The sequence below is a fragment of the Myotis lucifugus genome, unplaced genomic scaffold (genome assembly GCF_000147115.1).
Source record: "Myotis lucifugus unplaced genomic scaffold, Myoluc2.0 scaffold_408, whole genome shotgun sequence".
Taxonomy (NCBI): domain Eukaryota; kingdom Metazoa; phylum Chordata; class Mammalia; order Chiroptera; family Vespertilionidae; genus Myotis; species Myotis lucifugus.
In genome coordinates this window covers 882,282-901,458 of record NW_005871456.1, presented here as the reverse complement: position 1 = coordinate 901,458, position 19,177 = coordinate 882,282, and the positions used below count along the sequence as shown (strand labels likewise).

Here is a 19,177-nt window from a genome sequence, read left to right as displayed (position 1 = left end):
GGCAGCTCATTCCACAGACTGATCTCTGTCCTATGATTTCAGATGTGAAAAATGTCACACAATTGTTACAAGTCAACATAAAATGCAAGCCAGAGTATGAGCAAAACAAGTTCAAAATCACTGTCTATGCAACTGCTCTTAGACTTCAGGATGAAACAGAGGATAGTTTTGACAAACCTATGATCTTGATAAATCCCCTTTTCATTATAATTGGAATTAACAATTTAGCTCTTGTTTCAATCTCTATAGATACACATGAGAGACATGCAGAAGGCATGCTGCAAGGGCCGTGCGAGGGGTCTTGCTGTCACAACGTAACCACCTACCAGGGGGGAGTGCAGGAGCCTGGTGGCCACCTCCCTCTGACCGGCCACCACGCACAGGAAGCACAGGAGGTTCAGCTTGGCCCGGGAGGCGCCCATGGTCTTCTCGGCGCAGTCGACCTGTGAGCACACTTGTTGCAGAAAGTCGTTCCAGTCCTGGTCTTTCAGGGACACTAACCTGTCCACTGCAGAGGAAAGGAAATATTGAAAGTGGGTCTCGTGAAAAAGCACCGCGAAAATATCTCGGGAGAAATGAAATGGAACAGGACTTCGATAGCTGAGGACAAAATAAGTCGTGACTTCACAATGTCAAAATCAAAACTACTCCAAAGCTGACACTGTTCTCATTTACTCTTTTATACTCATTTCACTTTCTTCCACTGGAGACTTTTAGAACTATGCTGGGGGAAAAAAAAATGAGATGCCTCAAGGAGAATTATCCTGCAAATGAGAATAATACAAAACGCCAAGTTAAATAAAATTGTATTATGAAGAAAAAAAACAAGTCTTTCTGTAAATAAAGCAATCTAGCCTTAGAATATTGGAAAAGCCAAAGATTTTACAGTTGTTAAAAGGTTCCAATGAAATTACTATTCAACATCACAAGGTGAATACGAAAGCTGAAGTCACCTGGGATCCTGCCTCCACGTCCCTGTACAAACACAGGCCAAAACTAGGAAAGAGATGCCATCCCCAGTTAACAGGGCTGAGCAGATCTCCACCTTCAAACAAGATAAACTACAACAGCCATTTCCCAGAATAAGTCAAAGTAAAGGGCAAAGGGGAAGGAATATTATTTTATAGTAATCCTCTACGTTTTCATCAATAGTGGTTCTACTTGGCATGGCTTATTTAAATTTGCCCATATTTTATGTTTTTAATTTACTTTGATTTTATTTCAAATCAGAGATTCTACTCTAGCCACGATGATGAAATTTTTCCAAATCTAGTTCAATAGCTTTATCAAATAAAATACACCCAAGTTTATGGTATAAAAACATTTCTGCCCTGGCCGGTGTGGCTCAGTTGGTTGGGCATTATCCCATGCACCGAAAGGTTGCTGGTTCTAGTCCCAGTCAGGACACATGCCTGGGTTGCTGGCTCAATCCCCGGTAGGGGGTGTGCAGGAGGCAATGGATTGATGACATCTCTCTAAATTTCTTTTTATTGTTTTAATTTCTGACGTTCACCCTAAATCAGACTTTCCAGTAGGTGAAAGGAAACATAACAATCTTCTTTTAAGTATCTCCATTTGCCGGAAGCCAGTCCATCCTTGCTGCTTGACACAGTCGCCCTTCTTCGCTGACTCCATCCACACCTTTGGGAACCCCTGGACCTGCTGGGGCTGGACCCCAACATCCATTCCCACACCATCCCCACAAAAGTGAACCATCTGGTCCCATTCTCAACTGCCCTGGCTTCCTTGAGTAGACTCTCAATTCTTCATTGTGGTCTCCAACCCTCCACACCCACAATAACACCACAAACGTTGGAAATTCAATGGGCTCTACCAGGGGAAGGGCAGGAGAAGGGCCCACCCACGTAACAGGAAAAGCCATCCAGCTTTCCAGGAACTCTCCCACCCACAAGAGCACAGGGCAGCCCAGACTCAGCTGAGTACCGTCAAAAGCTGGCACAAATGGATTACAGGTTGTTTACAATTTGCATAGCACTGCCAAGAGGACAACCAGTTGGCAAGAAAATAGAAATTTAGCTATTCGTGAATAAAATATTCCATGTGCTATTAAATGTCTGTCTGCAAAGTGTCTAAACCTTTATGAGCCTACCTGAATATGCTGGTAGATGCAATACTTTTGGATCAAATTTAATTGGTGGTTGTTTCATGATCTGTGGTTTAAAAAAGAAAAAAAAACACCTTCTGAGACAGACATTGGCTCCTGATTTATCGCCTAGATCACATTATAAATTAGTGAGGACAGAAAGGAATGCTGTAAAATTTGTCACCCATAAGAACTCAACAGTGCCCTTTCGGATTAAAATATACAAATATGGATGATGATTTATAAAAATAAGATCATTTCCATTGATATTTGAAGCAAAATTAAGCTTCATGAAAGACATGCCCTACTGCGGCTTACTTTAAGCTAATTTACCTCTAGGTGAGAAATTTGGTCACTGAACAAAACACGCGCTGGGGACCTGCCAGAGTAGGTCCATGCTCAGTGTTAGGGACACAGACACACACACAGAAGACGTGATCCTGTTGTCAGAGAGCTGCCACTCGGGTAACAACACAGACATTTGTTAAACAACAAAAAAACTGAAGTAACAGTGCAGAACAGGCAGGACATAATCACAGACAAAACATCTCACGAGAGGAGTGTTTTTAAGCATGAGAGAAGGCAGCAAGCCCTTCTGGCTGATGTGGCCAGGACAAGGTTTATGAAGAGGTAGGAGGTAGACTGAGGTCGTAGGAATGGCCAGGACTTGAAGGCTGAATTCAAGACCACATCGCTCCAGGAAGCTGTGACAGCCTCAATAGGTAAGTGCATGAGTCTGGAGCAGCTGGAGTCCTTCCTCTTGAGGCTTTTAATTAAATACTCAACCATCACCTTTCTACGTCTCACTTCTCCAAAATCCATAGTGCGTTTTTAAGGCCTTGGCTGGTAGTATTCTTGCCAGAAATAGACAACCTCATTCTCATCAAGAGAAAGCCTTCGACAAACCTAAGTGGAGGGACATTCTACAAAACACCTGACCACTTCCAAGTGTCAAGGTCATGAAGAACAAGCAGAGGTTAGGAAATGACCACAGGGCTGGGAAAGACAAGGAGAGCAAGGAAACATAATCTGAAATGTGGGTCCCGGAACAGAAAAGGGGCGTCAGGGTCACAGCTGGCAAAAATTCGCACCGTGCTAATGGTAATCCACCGGGTCTGCTAACCACCTGTGGTCCTGTGGGATGTTCACATTAGGAGAAACTGGGGAAAAGGTATATAGGGAGGAACGCTAATATTTTCTAACGTTTTTCTAGAAGTCTAAAATCAGTTCAAAATAAAAGCCTATAGTAAGAATGCTTAAAAAACAGCTAACATTTCCCAGAAACAACCATATGTGGCTATAAGATGAAATAAAAAAATAGAATATGGTTTTAAAAAATTCACAAATTGTTTAGAAGGTCCACTGGGAAAATGCCCCGTTACCTATTAAATTTGATGTAACATCCAGTTATTCTGCCAGGTATCTAAACTCATAAAAAGAAGTCGCTCTGTTGTGAAAATCGCTGGGTCATCTATATGAAATGCTGTCTTTGTAGCAAATACGCACACATCCAACAACCCATTTACTCTAAACCAGAGCAATGTTCCCTGATGAGATGAGAGGAAACGGTCACAAATTTACACAGAAAAAGACAGTTTAAAAAAATTCACATACAGAATAGATAGTGGAGGAATGTGTTGGAGACTGGGCGTCAACAGAAAACAAAGGGACTGAGAAATGACATTTTTTCAAGGAAGGCACTCATCCCTAGTAACGGAGCATTGCTTTCCAAACGACAGGAAGCGACAGGATTCCCCTGGGGTAGAAGTGAACCCAGAGTCCCCCAGCTCCCAGGGTCTGCCACCGCCCACCTGCGTCCTGATAACCTATGAGAGGGCGTGGTCTCTGTGATCGGCCCACCCAGCCACGCCTGGTGAGTGGTGCTCACTGCCATCTGCCTTCCTAACACCATCAACTAGAACAGTGGTTCTCAACCTTCTGGCCCTTTAAATACAGTTCCTCATGTGGTGACCCAACCATAAAATTATTTTCGTTGCTACTTCATAACTGTAATGTTGCTGTTATGAATCGTCATGTAAATATCTGATATGCAGGACGGTCTTAGGCGACCCCTGTGAAAGGGTCGTTCGACCGCCAAAGGGGTCGCGACCCACAGGTTGAGAACCGCTGAACTAGAACATCTGGCGTGATCCACGTTAAGCACGTGCTGAGAAAGGAAGGCCTCGAGGACTCAGGTCTGAGGTCTGAGTCAGCAGCCACTCCTGGGCCGGCTGGACTGATGGGAGGCAGGGGGGGTGCGGGGCAGGAAGAACACCGCCCAGGCAGGAAGGAGAGAGGGTTACAGACAGGGCGGGAGTTAGGCGTGTGGACATGTGTGTGGTTCAAATGAAACCCAAGCGGACGACAAGAGGAACAGAAATGAAAACATCACCCAGACGTCAGTCCTCAGTGAAATGGAAAACCCAGCCCACGGGGGAGGGGGCGGGGGGGGGGGGGTAATCTCTCCGCACCTTGGGATTGTCAATAATCGGCGTGACGACGAGTTCTGCGTCTGTGTAGATGAGCTCCCTCATCTGGGATTCCATGTCCTGCTGGCTCAGGTGCCCACCTGTGGTCTGAAACAACAAAAATTAGACTGTTTCTGTGCCTAATGAAGAGCTTTGAAAGACTGAACTAATAAGACGCTGAGCAAGGTCATCTCTAATGTACCTCAACTGATACTCAAAACACTTTGACAGGGAGTATCATTTGATCTTCGCATGGGTGAATTAAATGGGTGAATTACGTGGTACATCAATGATAGCTCAATGAAGCTGTTATTTAAAAAAAAACACACACAAAAAAAACCTATATGCCCTAGCGGGTTTGGCTCAGTGGATAGAGTGTTGGCCTGTGAACTGAACGGTCCCAGGTTCGATTCTGGTCAAGGCCACATGCCCAGATTGTAGGCTCGTTCCCCAGTGGGGGACTTGTGGGAGGCAGCTGATCAATGATTCTCTCTCATCGTGGATGTTTCTATCTCTTTCCCCCTCTTCCTCTCTGAAATCAATTAAAAAATATATTTTAAAAAAACTATAAAGTACCTCTCTCTTAAGTGTGCTTACTAGAAAAAACCAATGATAAGGCAATGACTTAATTGTAAATTTTGTAAACACCAACATAGTTCGGAAACCAACTTGCAATTATTCTTTAGAATCTCTATATCTCATGTAAAACACACAAAAAACAAGAAACAATCCATTGCTGTTCACCTTGGTCGAAGGAGGCGCCTTCTGCGGTGAACTCTGGGCCACATCCTCACCAGGACCTGACCCCACGGCAGTGCTGGTTCGCGGCGTAGGACGAGAACTGAAACACACACACCAGTGCCATTACTCACACGTCAGAAACTTCACCCTCCGCTTACTGTATGCCGGGGAAAATGAAAACAGGTCTCCTGAAAAAGGGCAGAATACGTTAATTCTCTGTGATCTCATCATATAAAAAACATTTCATCTTATCTGTGTTTACATGACTATTATTTTTATAACTTTTTAAAGTAATTCCCTGGCTAATTTATTGTGTGTGGGGGTTTTTTGTTTACAGCTTCTATGCTCCACGCAGTATTTTCTGTTTTTACTGGAAACCTTACAACAATGATTTTATTATTCTTTAAATGTCTGCTGGTGTGAGCAGGATTAACGTAACAAAATACATCAGATATTCCACAAAGGATGAATAATATTCACAATTTTATTTCAGATGATGTTCAATATGGAAAGGTTTCTTGGTGCCTGCTGAGTGAGGAGTGCTATAAACCCACATCTACTTGTAATGACTCCGCCCACACCTGTCAGTGGCCTCCGTGCCCCTGATGGGCACTCCATTCCCCCCGCCACCCCGAGTCTCTGATTTTCAGTTTTTCACATTTTAAGAAATTCACTCAGATCCCCAGGGTCTTCTTTAGTAAACTCCTTCAAATTCCCAAATATCAGGATTCCCATTTCTCTTTCACTTACTTGTCTGTTTGTTCATTCATTAAACAAGTACTGACTTAGCGCACAGGAAATGCCCGGGAGTACACAAAGCTTTTTTAAAATCCAGGACAACAGATGCTGTAATAAGATGTACTTTCATCCCCCGGCCGGGGACCCCTCACTGCTCTGTCACTTCACCCACCTGAGAAGGAACATGGACTCATTCAGTTGACCCCCAAGAGTATTCTTAGGCCGCAACTCAGCTGGATCTTCTGTGGCAGGAAAGGAGAACGTTAGTCATGAAGGAACAGGTACCATGAGCGGAGCGTCCGCAGACAGGGACTGAGAGAGAAAGACAGCACGAACGCGGAGGGGACTCTCCAACACGGCATTCTGGGCCGCACACACGCTCGGATGGAAGCCCACCTAGTCTCCAAGAGCGACTCGGCCGCTGACCACTCCTCTCCCCTCTGGCCTGTCCGCTCGGGGGGCTCCTCACACGCTCCTTGGCATCTTGTGACCCGGAACATTCCATCATGTTTCTGCTGCTCAACAGGAGAAAGTCAACACAATCAAACTTACTTGTGAGCTTTCTACACAGCTTTCTGTGTCGAACAAGAGGTTGGAAATAACTAAATTACATGTGACATTTGGCAAAGCCATGGAGAAAAGCAGTATATTTCATGGAGCAGTGACTATGAGCACCGCTACGAGCAGGGCAGTGTGTGAAGAAGTCTCTACACCTTCTCCCAGAAAAATAAGTAGCAGCTGGCAGACTGGGGACGAAACCAGAACTCAAAGTAGCCGTGACCCAACATGAGTCTCCCTGGAGTTTCCCCTCCCGGTGCTGCCCAGCCTGGGCTCGAAGGCAGCGACTAGACAGAGGAAGCCCGTCAGAAGCCCTCTGTTTCTGTTCCAAGGACAGGAAAGGGACCTCTTGGGTCAGAGCAGGGACATCCCCTAGGTGTTCCTTTTCTTTTTCCGTTCCGTCCTGCCCCGGCCCCCAGGTAACCCTGCAGCAGCGAGCTGGGAACAGCAGCAGCATCTGGCCAGTGCCTAACACTCACAGAGGGGGTCATCCTCTTCTCTAACCAAAAAGCTACGGTCTCAAGAATGTGGGGCAAACCCCTGGGGCTCCGCTCTCTTTCTCAGCCTCTCTCCCTGTCCTCCCGCCACTAGGCCACAAACACAGCCAGCAAGACAAAAACTGTCACACACGATAACTTTATTGTGGGAATGCAAGGCTGGTTCAATATTTGAAAGCCGATTTATGAAAGAGTCCATAATGAGAATCTAAAGAAGAAAAACCACATGATCACATTACCCAATACATAAAGGCATTCAGTAAAATTCAGCCTTCATTCAAACTGAAAAAGGGCAGCGACAGAAACCTCCACCTCATCGTTCTTAATGGGGAAAGGCGCTTTCATCCTACAAGCAGAAACCAGGCAAGGATGTTCGTTTTCATCACTCCTGACTCAGTATCTTACCGGGGAAAAGTCCCAGCAAGGGCAATAAGGCAGAAAAAAGAAATAAAAGGCAAGGAGGTTAAAAAGGAAGATGACAAACTAAGGTCGGAGGTATTCTGTGACTTGCTGACACTGCGGACCAGCACCCAGCTCTCTGTAGCACCTAACACAATAGTGATAGCATATCTGAAGCTCACTGGCTCAGAGAAACTCAAGTTTGGGAAAGACTTCAAATAGAATTCAGACTCCTCTATCCAAGACAATGAACTTGCCAAGATTAAAAATAAGGATCAGACAACCATTTATCACAATGAGGTAAGGAGGGGAAAAAGTCAATTATCAGAACTTTTATTCAGCTACTTCTCACCTGTTCTTTTCCAAATACCATCAATTTTGTAAGGGTCCTGGGCTAAGAAGATTTTTATAATAAAAACAAAGTATATTAGTCAAGGTGAGCTTGGTTATGCTGTGGTGACATACAACCCCTCAAACGCCAGTGGCTCAGAATCTCGTATCTGTGTATCTTCCTCAGGCACAGACATGCAGGCTGGTGGGAAAGATATGCTCATCATGGGCACTAAAGACCCAGCCTGACAGCAACTCCCTTTTGACAGTTTTCTTCCCAATGAACTCACCAGGAGAAGTGCAGCAGATCACACACTGGCTTTCAAGTTTCTATCCAGAAATAACACACATCACTCTGCTCACATTCCATTAGCCAGAGCAAGTCACATGACTACACCTAACTGAAAAGGGGGCAATGAGACCCTACCCCATGCTTGCAAGATGGGAAGCCACTTGTAGCTGGTAAACAGAACTGATAACTACCATACTAAATCAACGACTCGAGTTGAAACGACTGATCGGAAAACCCGCAAAATCAAGAACACAAAAATGTCATGACGAAACTCTTTCAACAACCCTTAAACAAATGCTTGATTTTTCTACTAAAGCACAGAAATTCTTGTCATTGATGCTGAATCATTAGAACACTAATGCGTAGGAGTGTTTAGCAGTCATGCTCCACACACAAAGATTAGCTGATCCTACCTGATGCTGGAGTCCTCGGTGTTCGAGTCCTGATCTCTTCTGGTAAAAGCATCCTTCCAAAACGGATGCCGCAGCAGGCCTGCCCAAGTTAATCTGCATAAAACACAAATGTTCAAATTCTGTCCATATGATTCCCAGGGGGAAGTCCCAGGACATGTCCCAGTTACAGGAATCAGATCTTATCATTTATAAATATCTCCATGTAAATGCACCTCTGAGATCGTGCGATACTTTACTCTTTCATTCCAGTACCCAACTGACCTCTCTTAAACCGATAATTCAGATATAATTCAGAAGCCTCACATGGTACAGAATGAAAGGGTCTGACAACTAAGCATTGGAAGTCTCAGGGTTCATATCCAGGGAGCCTGATGAAAACATTTTGGGTTCTCAATGAAGAAATGTATCAATAATTTAAAAATGTAAAGCAAATAGATCACATATTACCAACGTATAATTCTGCCCCAAGACAGGCTTGATTATTCTAGGGCACCCTGCCTGTTTGACACATTTCATTTGTGGGACTTCACTCCTATAACTTCATTCAGAAATAAACAAGAATATCAACTTCATGACTATATACAGTCACATCTCTATTTAGGTGCCAAAATGTTGTCTAGCTACATTAACTGTTGCCACCCACGTGAAAGTGACTTTTGGCTCTATCTAAAACCCAGACTCACTGTCAAAGCATTACGTTTTACTACTAATAGATTATTATACCTCCAGGTATACTCATCAGATTCAAAAAAGGTTAAACCTGACTGAAATTTTAAAACAAAAGAAGAAAATAGCTTATATTTAATTAATTTAATCGTTCAACATTTCTGAATTGAAGTGAAAACTACTTTAATCAAAATTAAAACACTAATGATAAAGAAAAAGAATTTACAACTATATATACAAGGGCTCTTAAAATTCACTCATGGAGAAATAAAATTGCCAGTAAAATGGAATTTCTTTTCCATTCATAAGATTGGCAAAAACATGTAAGATCAGCAAAGCCCATGGCAGGTAACTGGTGGGGAAAGAGCTTCCTAGCGTTGCTGAAAGTGGAAACCATTTCGAACATGTTCCCCAAATGCAGCAAACGTATCACACTTTTAAATGCTCTTAGCGTTTAGACAGCATTTACCCAAAAGGGATAACTGCCCAAGTGAATAACAAAACATACTCAAAGGCTATTTCCTATAGCAGTGTGTATGGTATTCTAAATCAAGACACACTCAGTGTTTATTGCTATTACAGGTTATCATGTATACACTGCAGCCAGTCAAAATGACTAAGCAGATATAGCCCGGCCGACGTGGCTCAGTGGTTGAGCATCGACCTATGAATCAGAAGGTCATGGTTTGGTTCCAAGACAGAGCACATGCCCAGATTGCAGACTTGATCCGCAGTAGGGGGCGTGCAGGAGGCAGCCAATGATTCTCTCTCATCATTGATGTTTCTATCTCTCTCTCCCTCTCCTTTCCTCTCTGAAATCAATAAAATATATATTTAAAAAAGAAAAAAATGACTAAGCAAACAGAGAGAGAAAAAAGTAGCTTATGGGGGTGGTCCCATTTGTGCAAAAAAAAAAGCATACAATAGAGAGATATAAATAGGTAGAAATGTAGGTATATCATCCTAAATAAAGTATCCTTAAGCCTATCAAAAGATGTCTGGACGATTACCAACCAAAATAACACTAATCCTAAAGGCATTCTATTACAAGCATGGGAGGTTTGTCCTAAAACTTACACAAGAACAGCTTTTCCTTCTGCAAGTTCTCTCTTACATTTAACGAAGATGGAGAACGGAGTGTTTTACTTGCTATGTGAAATATACTCATTATTTTACACTGAGGCAGAGACCCAAATACTTGCTTCACAACAGTGTCCCCACTCCCTTTTCCTGCAGTTACCTAGTGGCAGAACCCGAACTAGGAACCAACTGCTCTTCACCCCCAGGCCAGGGAAACCCCCTCCCCACGCTGCAACACAGAATTGTCACACTGTGCAATTTTCCTGTCACTTGATGTCTCCATGATGACGGGAGTATCATAAAAATATATCGCATTAAAATACCACCCAGTTAGTGTTATTGCATCAGCCATCTCGACAGTACCCTCCCTAGTCCGACAGTCAAAGGGAGCTTTAGCCTGAAGTGTCCAATGGAAAGAACAAAGCTGCTTGGATTCAGGAGTTACAAGAAAATCCATCCAGGTATTAGGCAACTATTGAATACATTAAAGGAGAAAATGACTTAAAATTCCTCATCATTAAAAACACGGGCAAAGAAAAACCCTGAGTGAAACTCAGATTTCCTTTTGTAAAAAGTAGTTTGAACCCCTCTGTGTGCATGAAGAACAGTGCCATTCCAGAAGTGCATGAAAGAAAAAAACAGATCCCGCTCATCGTTCATATTACAATACCATCCATGCAGACCTTTTCTGAGGATCCTTTTGAAGCAAACCATCCAGCAAATTCATAAAATCTGGAGACGCTTTAGGAAGAGAAGGATCTGCACACAAATTAAGTCCCAAAAATGAAAAAAAAAAAAAAAAGTGATAAGGAGATGAATACGTACCCTACATCAACATTTAAAGTTATGGTACTTTAAGCATATAAATTCTTTTAAAGAGAACACTGAGTCTATTAATAACAATTAAGCTTCCATTTACATAGAGGGGAGAGGGGCACAATTTTTTTTAATATCTTTTCCCTATACTACAGAAAACTAAGTTTCGACCAACTTCTAAAATTACTTGGTTGTCTAACCCCAGGTAAGGATTACTGGCCTAACAAACTCATACCCTTGTCTTCCACTAGTAATTATGCCCCATTTTCTGAGGTATTATTATTAATTTGACCAACTTTGCTTTAATATACTATGATTAGAATACTTGTAATTCCTTTTAATTTTAGCAGGAAAAATAATAAGCATCACATTACGATATTGTCCAATTGTCTTAATCTCCAAGCTTTGCCTTTTTAAATTACACAGATACACACACACCACGGCCCAATTATCAGTCATGGTTAAAATAAGAAGCCATGAAGACAATGGCCAACGACATGGCCAGGCACTGTCAGGCACTCTGGCCACCGTGTGATGAAGGACTGTGACATAGCGAGCTTGGGCCACCAGTGGTACCCTGACCAGACCTTTGGCACCTCATTTCCAGGTTTCTTCCCTGCATAAAAACCTTTAACTTATAGGAGAAAACAATAATCAATATTGTATTGAAAAGTCATCAGAAGAAATACAAATGACTGATTTCTACAAAAAATAAGACTACGTTAATGAAAGGGGAAAAATGCATCATTTTGTTTTAAGAAATACAGATTATTTTCAAAATATCAAGAGTTTTGTTTTTTTCACCTGGGGTGATTCTTGAAAAATTGAAAATATCCTGTATTCCTATTTCTTCCATGAATGACTTCCGATTTTTTTTTCTCTTAAAAACTCCCACTATTATTTTTTGTAAAGTTCTGTTTTCGTTTATGTGGCTTAAGATTCACTTTTCTTATGGTGTAGAGCAAAGTGCTTTATTATGTTTGTATCTGCTTTTGTTTTTCTTTCCTTTCCTTCAAGTTAACAGTAGATGGTTATATTAACCACAATTTGTGTGATTAAAATCCCGACACTTAAAATACTACACTATCTCTCCTTCCAAAGGCTCTAACAACTTGTCAGGGCAGCATTCTGATCATCAAGACCAGGGCTGAGAATGCCCGATTCGTTACTATGCAAACACTAACCAGGCATAACTACAAAGGACATGAGTCCAAATTAGGTAAACGACACAGAGACAAAATAATAAATAAAAGTCTGACTTCTCAATCTGTAAGCCAGACATCTCTTGATATAGGAGGGCAAAGTAATTCGTGATTTTAAATGAGGGAAACTACTACTTTTCCATTTAAGTATCTAAAAAAAAAATGGCAAAGGGAACGTTAACATTTCTAAAAATATCAATTAGGGAACATTTATAAAATGTAAATTGGGAAGTTATGAATCAATAAAAATAGACAACAAAAGTGCACCTGTAGTCAGTGTAAAGTGTAAATGAACTGCATTTATAACAAAAATCCTACCTTTTGGAATAGGTGGCGAAGGATCTTTATGAACAATCTTTTCAATTACTTCTGAAACACTTTCTGAGAAGAATGGAGGTTTTCCTGAAATTACATGAAAACTTGTCAATTAAATACATTTGTCATCACCAATTATTCTAAAAAAAAAACAAAACCAACTGCAGATAGTTCAGCATTACACAATTTACAAATGCATATGTAGTGATAACTAATTATTGAATGTCTAGTATATACCAGGCACACTACGTATTTTTATATTTCTATAATTCAAAATCTGTCACCCCAACCAATATACAAATTCACATATGGAACCTACCAGGACCCACGGTTTACATGGGCTACTGGACACATGGGAATAATTCAGTCCCAGGTACCTTTGCAAGAATTTCTACTAATAAGCACAGTTCTTTAATAGTTAGGCACATTTCAACATTCCAGATCATCACAAAAAATACCTATCGGTCAAAAAGGTCCTAGGGACCTGAATGTGCCTAGACTCCAAGCACTCCAGCCAAAATCATATAGACAGAAATTAGAAAAACCAGCCTTTGCCCGGCTGGTGTGGCTCAGTAGTTGAGCAGCGACCTATGAACCAGGAGGTCATGGTTCAATTCTCAGTCAGGGCACATGCCCAGCGGGGGACGTACAGGAGGCAGCCAATCGATGATTCTCTCCCATCATTTGATGTTTTTATCTCTCTCTCTCTCCCTTCCTCTCTGAAATCAATAAAAAATATATTTTTAAAAAATTAAGTTAAAATAATAAGCAGCCTTTTCACATCTTAGAGGTAAAATGTTTACAAACTACAGATTTCACCTTTGTGTTTATCCAGCTGTTAACTTGAAAATGAAGCAGAAAGTAATCACCTGAGAACATCTCATACAGCAGACAGCCCAAAGACCAGAGGTCGCTGGCGACGGAGAAGTCGGTGCCCTTCACAATTTCGGGTGCTGTGTAAGCAAGCGATCCTAAACACAAAGCACAAACAGCAGCTTCCTTAGGCGTTTGTACTGTTCTCACCACACACCCACCTGGGAGAGACCCGACGAGGTGAAAATGAGGAGAATATGCACATGAACATAACTTCATGTGCATTTCACACGGTTTAATGTTTCCTAATGGTAAGGTTCCACTTTACCAGGATATGTCAAAATATAAACAGAGTTATTTCAAAAACCCAGCGATGTCAGAGGTGTGGCACATATAGGCATATTTATCCTCTTTGAAATTAACAATTTAAATAGTCCAAAGAAAAGCAGCTCTGGTTAGAATATCTTGGACAGGCCGAAACCGGTTTGGCTCAGTGGATAGAGCGTCGGCCTGCGGACTGAAAGGTCCCAGGTTCGATTCCGGTCAAGGGCATGTACCTGGGTTGCGGGCACATCCCCAGTGGGAGATGTGCAGGAGGCAGCTGATCGATGTTTCTAACTCTCTATCTCTCTCTCCCTTCCTCTCTGTAAAAATCAATAAACTATATTAAAAAAAAAAAAAAAAAGAATATCTTGGACAGGATGTGTTAAGTTACGCAGCAGTAACACCCCACATTCCCCTAAATTACAACAAAGTTATTTATCATGCAAACCACAGTGCGGCCCAGGTCAGCCGAGGGCTGATGCTCAGACACTCAAAGACCGGGGCTGACGGAGGCTCCGCCCCAGACACCCCCTCAGTCATCGAGGCAGAGACGGCACCCAGCACTGCACACTGGCTCAACTACAGCTAACACCCCAGGACGCAGCTCACTGTCAAAACCACCGCCCAAGAGTGAACCCCTAAAAGTCTTCCTTAATTGCAAGTATCAGCTGCTCAACCATGTGAAACAAATAACTACGGAGCCACCAGCGTGTGCCAGGCACTGTGCCAAGTGCGGAGGATACGGCCAGGAGTGAGGCAAAACCCCAGCTGCTGATGTTCTGACGTGTGGTCAGGGACATACAGAGGTCAGGATGAGATCCGGGCTGTCAGGGGTTCCGGTGCCTACACAGCATTCGATCCTCATGGAAAACCTTAGGCCGTCGACAAAGCCATCCCTGTATCCGGACTTCTCGTCATTGTTATTTTGCATCCATTATTTGACTAGCAAAATAAAAGGTCAACATCATCCCCTAAGGTGACCTGGGTGGCCCACAGCAAGCGTTAGGATCTAAAAACTCTCCACGTACCTCGGGTTCTACTTTTCATATTTTTCTTCAGCACATGTTCCCCACTATCACCTCCTCCTTCTTCTGTTGCCATCAAAGCAAAGAAATCTTCCAAATTTTCACCTTCCACTTTGGCCAGGCAGAAATTACTAAACTTCAACGTGCCGGGCCCTTCCAAGAGAATCTATACAGATTAAAAATGAACATGGTCGGCACCTAACCCAACTTACACTTCCCGCAGCACCTCGTAATCTCACTAAAGCACTTTGAAGCATTTCTTGCTTCATCACAACTTAGAAAATTAAATGCTTACTTTGAAAAAAAAAAAAGAAGAAGCTAAAGAGCCCTAGTCGGTTTGGCTCAGTGGATAGAGCAGGGGTGGGCAAACTTTTTGACTCGAGGGCCACAGTGGGTTCTTAAACTGTACCGGCGCTTGCACATGGGCATGGATGGAGTGTTTGTGTGAACTAATATAAATTCAACGTGGTACTTTGTGGAAGAGCCACACTGAAGGGGCCAAAGAGCCACATGTGGCTCGCGAGCCGCGGTTTACTGACCACAGCCCTAGCCGGTTTGGCTGAGTGGATAGAGTGTTGGCCTGCAGACTGAAGGGTCCCAGGTTCGATTCAGGTCAAGGGCACATGCCCGGGGTTGTGGGCTCGATCCCCAGTAGGGGGCAGGCAAGAGGCAGCCAATCAATGATTCTCTGTTATCATTGATGTTTCTCTCTTTCCCTCCATACCTCCCTCTCCCTTCCTCTGAAATCAAAAATATATTAGAAAAAAAAATTTTAAAACAGCTAAAGAAATCCAACATTTTAATAGTAATGGAATCAAATATTAAACTGTTCGCTCTCAGATGTATATAATGAACACATCACATAACCACAGAGGGAAACCTCGGGCTCTTAAGAGCAGTGTATATGGAGCAATCCGTACACTCTACTGACACTGAGGGAGGCTCTGAAAGCACACCTGTCAGGTGGTGTTTATATAATGTATGGCTAAGACTAAGGCTCTGAAGTTAGAGGCCTAAAACTCTCACAGGCAATCTGACCTGGAGAATCTACTTAACCTTCCTAAATCTCACTCTCTTCCCCTATAAAACGAAAAAAGCACACTTAACTCTGCAGACTGTGGTAAGGAATAGCTGAGGTTACGCGTGCAAAGGGCTTTGAATAGCGATTGGCATGTGCTAAGCGCTCACGTCTGCTAATAAGTTGTGACTAGAAGTTATCTGTTGAGTGTTGAAACCATGCCAGGAACCAGTGTCCTGTTACTTTTAATTTTTTCTCCAGAGCCATTAAAAATATTTATGGGAAGTTGCAATGAGTCAGCTGGCTTTTTGTTTTCAAAAGCAATTTAAAGTTTGCCCTTAACTTCTAATCAGAAATACTAAGGATGTCTGTTACAAGTCCCCAGTGACTTTTAAAAGTGTTTGAGCACCAGAAGTCCCTGGAAGATCTGTTAAGAAGAACTACTAGTCCCTTCTCCCAGAGTTTCTGATTCCACAGGTCTCAGATGGGTCCAAGAACCCACATTTCCAATGAGTCCCAGAGAACACTAATGCTGCTGGTCCAGGGAACACACTTTGAGAACCAGTGGGAAGGTCAGCAATTTTTTTTTAATAAATCTTTCAGACTTTGCAAGCCATAAGGTCTTTGTCCTGATTACTCAACTCTGTAGCCACCAACAATATAGAACGAAAGGGTGTGGCTATGTTCCAATAAAACCTCACTTACAGGAACGGGCATCCTGCCCGGACTCTGCCAACCCCAGATCTGGAATAAAAGTTACATTACAAGTCAGCCTGAATGTCCCATTACTAGTATAAACAGCTGACACTAGACCTCATTAAACACCTCCCACACAGGGGTTGGCACGCCTCGGCCCCTCAGTCAAATCCCAGCCAGCACCTGTTTCTGCACAGGCATGAGCTAAGAGTGGTTTTATATTTCTAAATGGTTGAAAAAAACTGCAATAAGATAATAGTTTTTGACGTGAGAATTATATAAAATTCAAATGTCAATGTCCATGAATAAAGTTTTATTGAAACAAGCCACACCTGTGCATTTATATACTGCCTATGGCTGCTTTCAGGCCTGTAACCACAATTAAATGGCTGTAGACTTCAGGCAAGTATATGAATATTCCAAACAAGGATTTTTATCTGTTACGAGGAGTTTTATGGATTTTTTTAAGGTTTAATTATGTTCTCATACAGACGGCTTCTAATAATGTTTAACAAGGAAACATTCAATTTTCCATTTTATTGTGTACACATTACCAAAGGGACAGTATCAACTCAGAGCCGTAATCAATACAATCCCTAAGAGTATGTCCTTGTAAAGATAACTGTGCCTGATTGAGGGCACACTGTGCACCAAAAAGGGTCCCCGAAGCTTCTCCTAAAAACAACATGTGAGCCTTACACTCACCCTGAAATTCCCATTTTTATATTAGAGACAAGAAACTAAGGCGGGGGGGGGCGGGGGGGGGATTTGTCCATGGAACAGGGCTCCTAAATGTCAGTGTCAACTGTGACCAGGAAACTAAGCAGGTTTCATGACCACTACACTGAATCGCATTTAGTTATGGATGATTAGCTTAACCCAAAAAGAAGATATATGATCCATAATAGCCAAAAATTCCATTAGCAAACTAAAGTAATGGCTCATAATTGTGTACTGTAAGAATTAAGAATTATTTCATAGAGCTATGGACCTCACCATTCACAATACAGGTCAGCAGCAATAATAATTACTCACAGAGCTCTGAAAGGTGGGGAAATTGCATTCTACAAGGACTTCAATGGGTAGCTAACTAGGTAGCTAAAATACAGTTTCCTTTTATTAAAAAACTAGTGGCCCGGTGCACAAATTGCATTGAAAGGAAATTAACTGGTAGAAATATTTTAATATTGCTATTTGCCCTTTCTCCATAATAGAAGTGTCAACCAAATTCATGATCAACAATGATAGATGGAAACACATGCGTGCGATTGGCACCAGTGAGTGTTTTATAAGTATCGTGCATGCGTGAGTCAACTTAGCCTTTTATATAGAACAAACTTGCTTAATTAGACCTGCTTTCTGATTTAGCTAAACTTTTTCCAGTCCAGTGAAGCACCCTAACTTCTCTTTCAGGTCATTATCAACAACACAGCAGTAAATATCAACACAAAGCAGATTATTATTGTAGATCATGCAGGGAGAACAAAGGGTAAAATATTTAACTGCAGTAGTGTTTGACTATATTCTGCACAGTGAGAAAACCTGGAGTCATTTTTAAGGCCCACCATTTCTTACTTCTTTTCAGTCGGGTCAAGTTTCTAAGCTTTCTAAATCTCCGTTTTCCGGCTAATGAAAAGAAAATAGGATTCCACCGAGTCTCCTATCTACCTACTCCAGGATTTCTGTGAGGATCAAATGAGATGGGGCACAGGAAAATGCTTCACAGACATGTGGTTACAGTGTGAAATGTTCCCACCTGGCTATAAAGCAAGTCGTGTTCCTGGGCTGAAGAAACCAAGGAGGCTAGTCACTAGGTAGAGGAAGCCGGGCGTTGCTATGTGATATCATTACCCAGATGGACACTTAGCATATCAGCCTTTTATATATAGATGTTAACGCAAAATTTCAAGATGTTCTATACCTAAAATTATATCTAAAAATAAACGTACCATTGAGAAAGCACCGTTAACTAAGGCACAAGCGATTAGGAAATCAAAATATTAATGAATTACCTTCCCAGGAGAAAGGTCACAAAAGAGAATGCCAAGTTGATGAAGATGATGCAATCCAGTAATCAGGTCAATCCCAAAGCTTCTCACAACATCTTCCGGGAGGTTTTCATCTTGAGCAATGACCATTTCTAAGGAACCACCTGCAAGTAGATTAAAATCACCCATTTTAGCCCCCCAGCATTACATGGTGCCTCCAGCGGGTTCCATGGTGGGAGACACTGAGCATGAAAAACATGATCACATCAGGACCCCTGGACAGCCTAGCAGGAGCACACCTGTGAGGGAGCACCATGGACAAGCGCCCTATCAGACTAGCAGAAACCTGTGTCCTCGCTCCAGGCCAGCTCAGGGGACCGACTGCTCAGTCTGCACGGCTGGTCAGTAAGGAGGTGGGTGGGATGCAGGGAGTGACAATCACCCTGGTGCTGTGATGTCTCACTCCAGCTCCCTCGGGAAATGAATGGCTGCAAAGATTTGTGGGAAACACTAACGCATTTAAATCACATTATGCAAAGTATAGTCACATTTGCTTCTGTACAAAGTTAGGTCGCATTCTGCAAAGTGCTGCATAGCAAAAAAGATGGTGCCTTTCCTTAACCGTTAGAAATTCAAACCCTGATGAATTAAATAATGGGCCCAAGGCAGTCACGTGGGGAATTCTATTTCTATA

General features: G+C 42.4%; 1 protein-coding gene across 1 annotated transcript in view; it reads right to left on the bottom strand.

Annotated features, from left to right (window-relative positions):
* Positions 1–326: 326 nt before the first annotated feature.
* Positions 327–19,177, bottom strand: part of ULK4 (unc-51 like kinase 4) — a gene marked incomplete at its 3' end in the record, with an annotated part of 24,045 nt that continues 5,194 nt past the window's right edge. The window contains exons 4-15 of the mRNA XM_006102327.2: positions 18,508–18,647; positions 14,785–14,947; positions 13,489–13,590; positions 12,623–12,706; positions 10,970–11,045; positions 8,541–8,633; positions 6,448–6,566; positions 6,224–6,293; positions 5,317–5,413; positions 4,576–4,680; positions 2,111–2,171; positions 327–508 (exon numbers count right to left, since the gene is read on the bottom strand). Of these exons, the coding sequence (XP_006102389.1) occupies positions 327–508; positions 2,111–2,171; positions 4,576–4,680; positions 5,317–5,413; positions 6,224–6,293; positions 6,448–6,566; positions 8,541–8,633; positions 10,970–11,045; positions 12,623–12,706; positions 13,489–13,590; positions 14,785–14,947; positions 18,508–18,647 (1,292 nt within the window). The remainder of the gene's footprint in view (positions 509–2,110; positions 2,172–4,575; positions 4,681–5,316; positions 5,414–6,223; positions 6,294–6,447; positions 6,567–8,540; positions 8,634–10,969; positions 11,046–12,622; positions 12,707–13,488; positions 13,591–14,784; positions 14,948–18,507; positions 18,648–19,177) is intronic.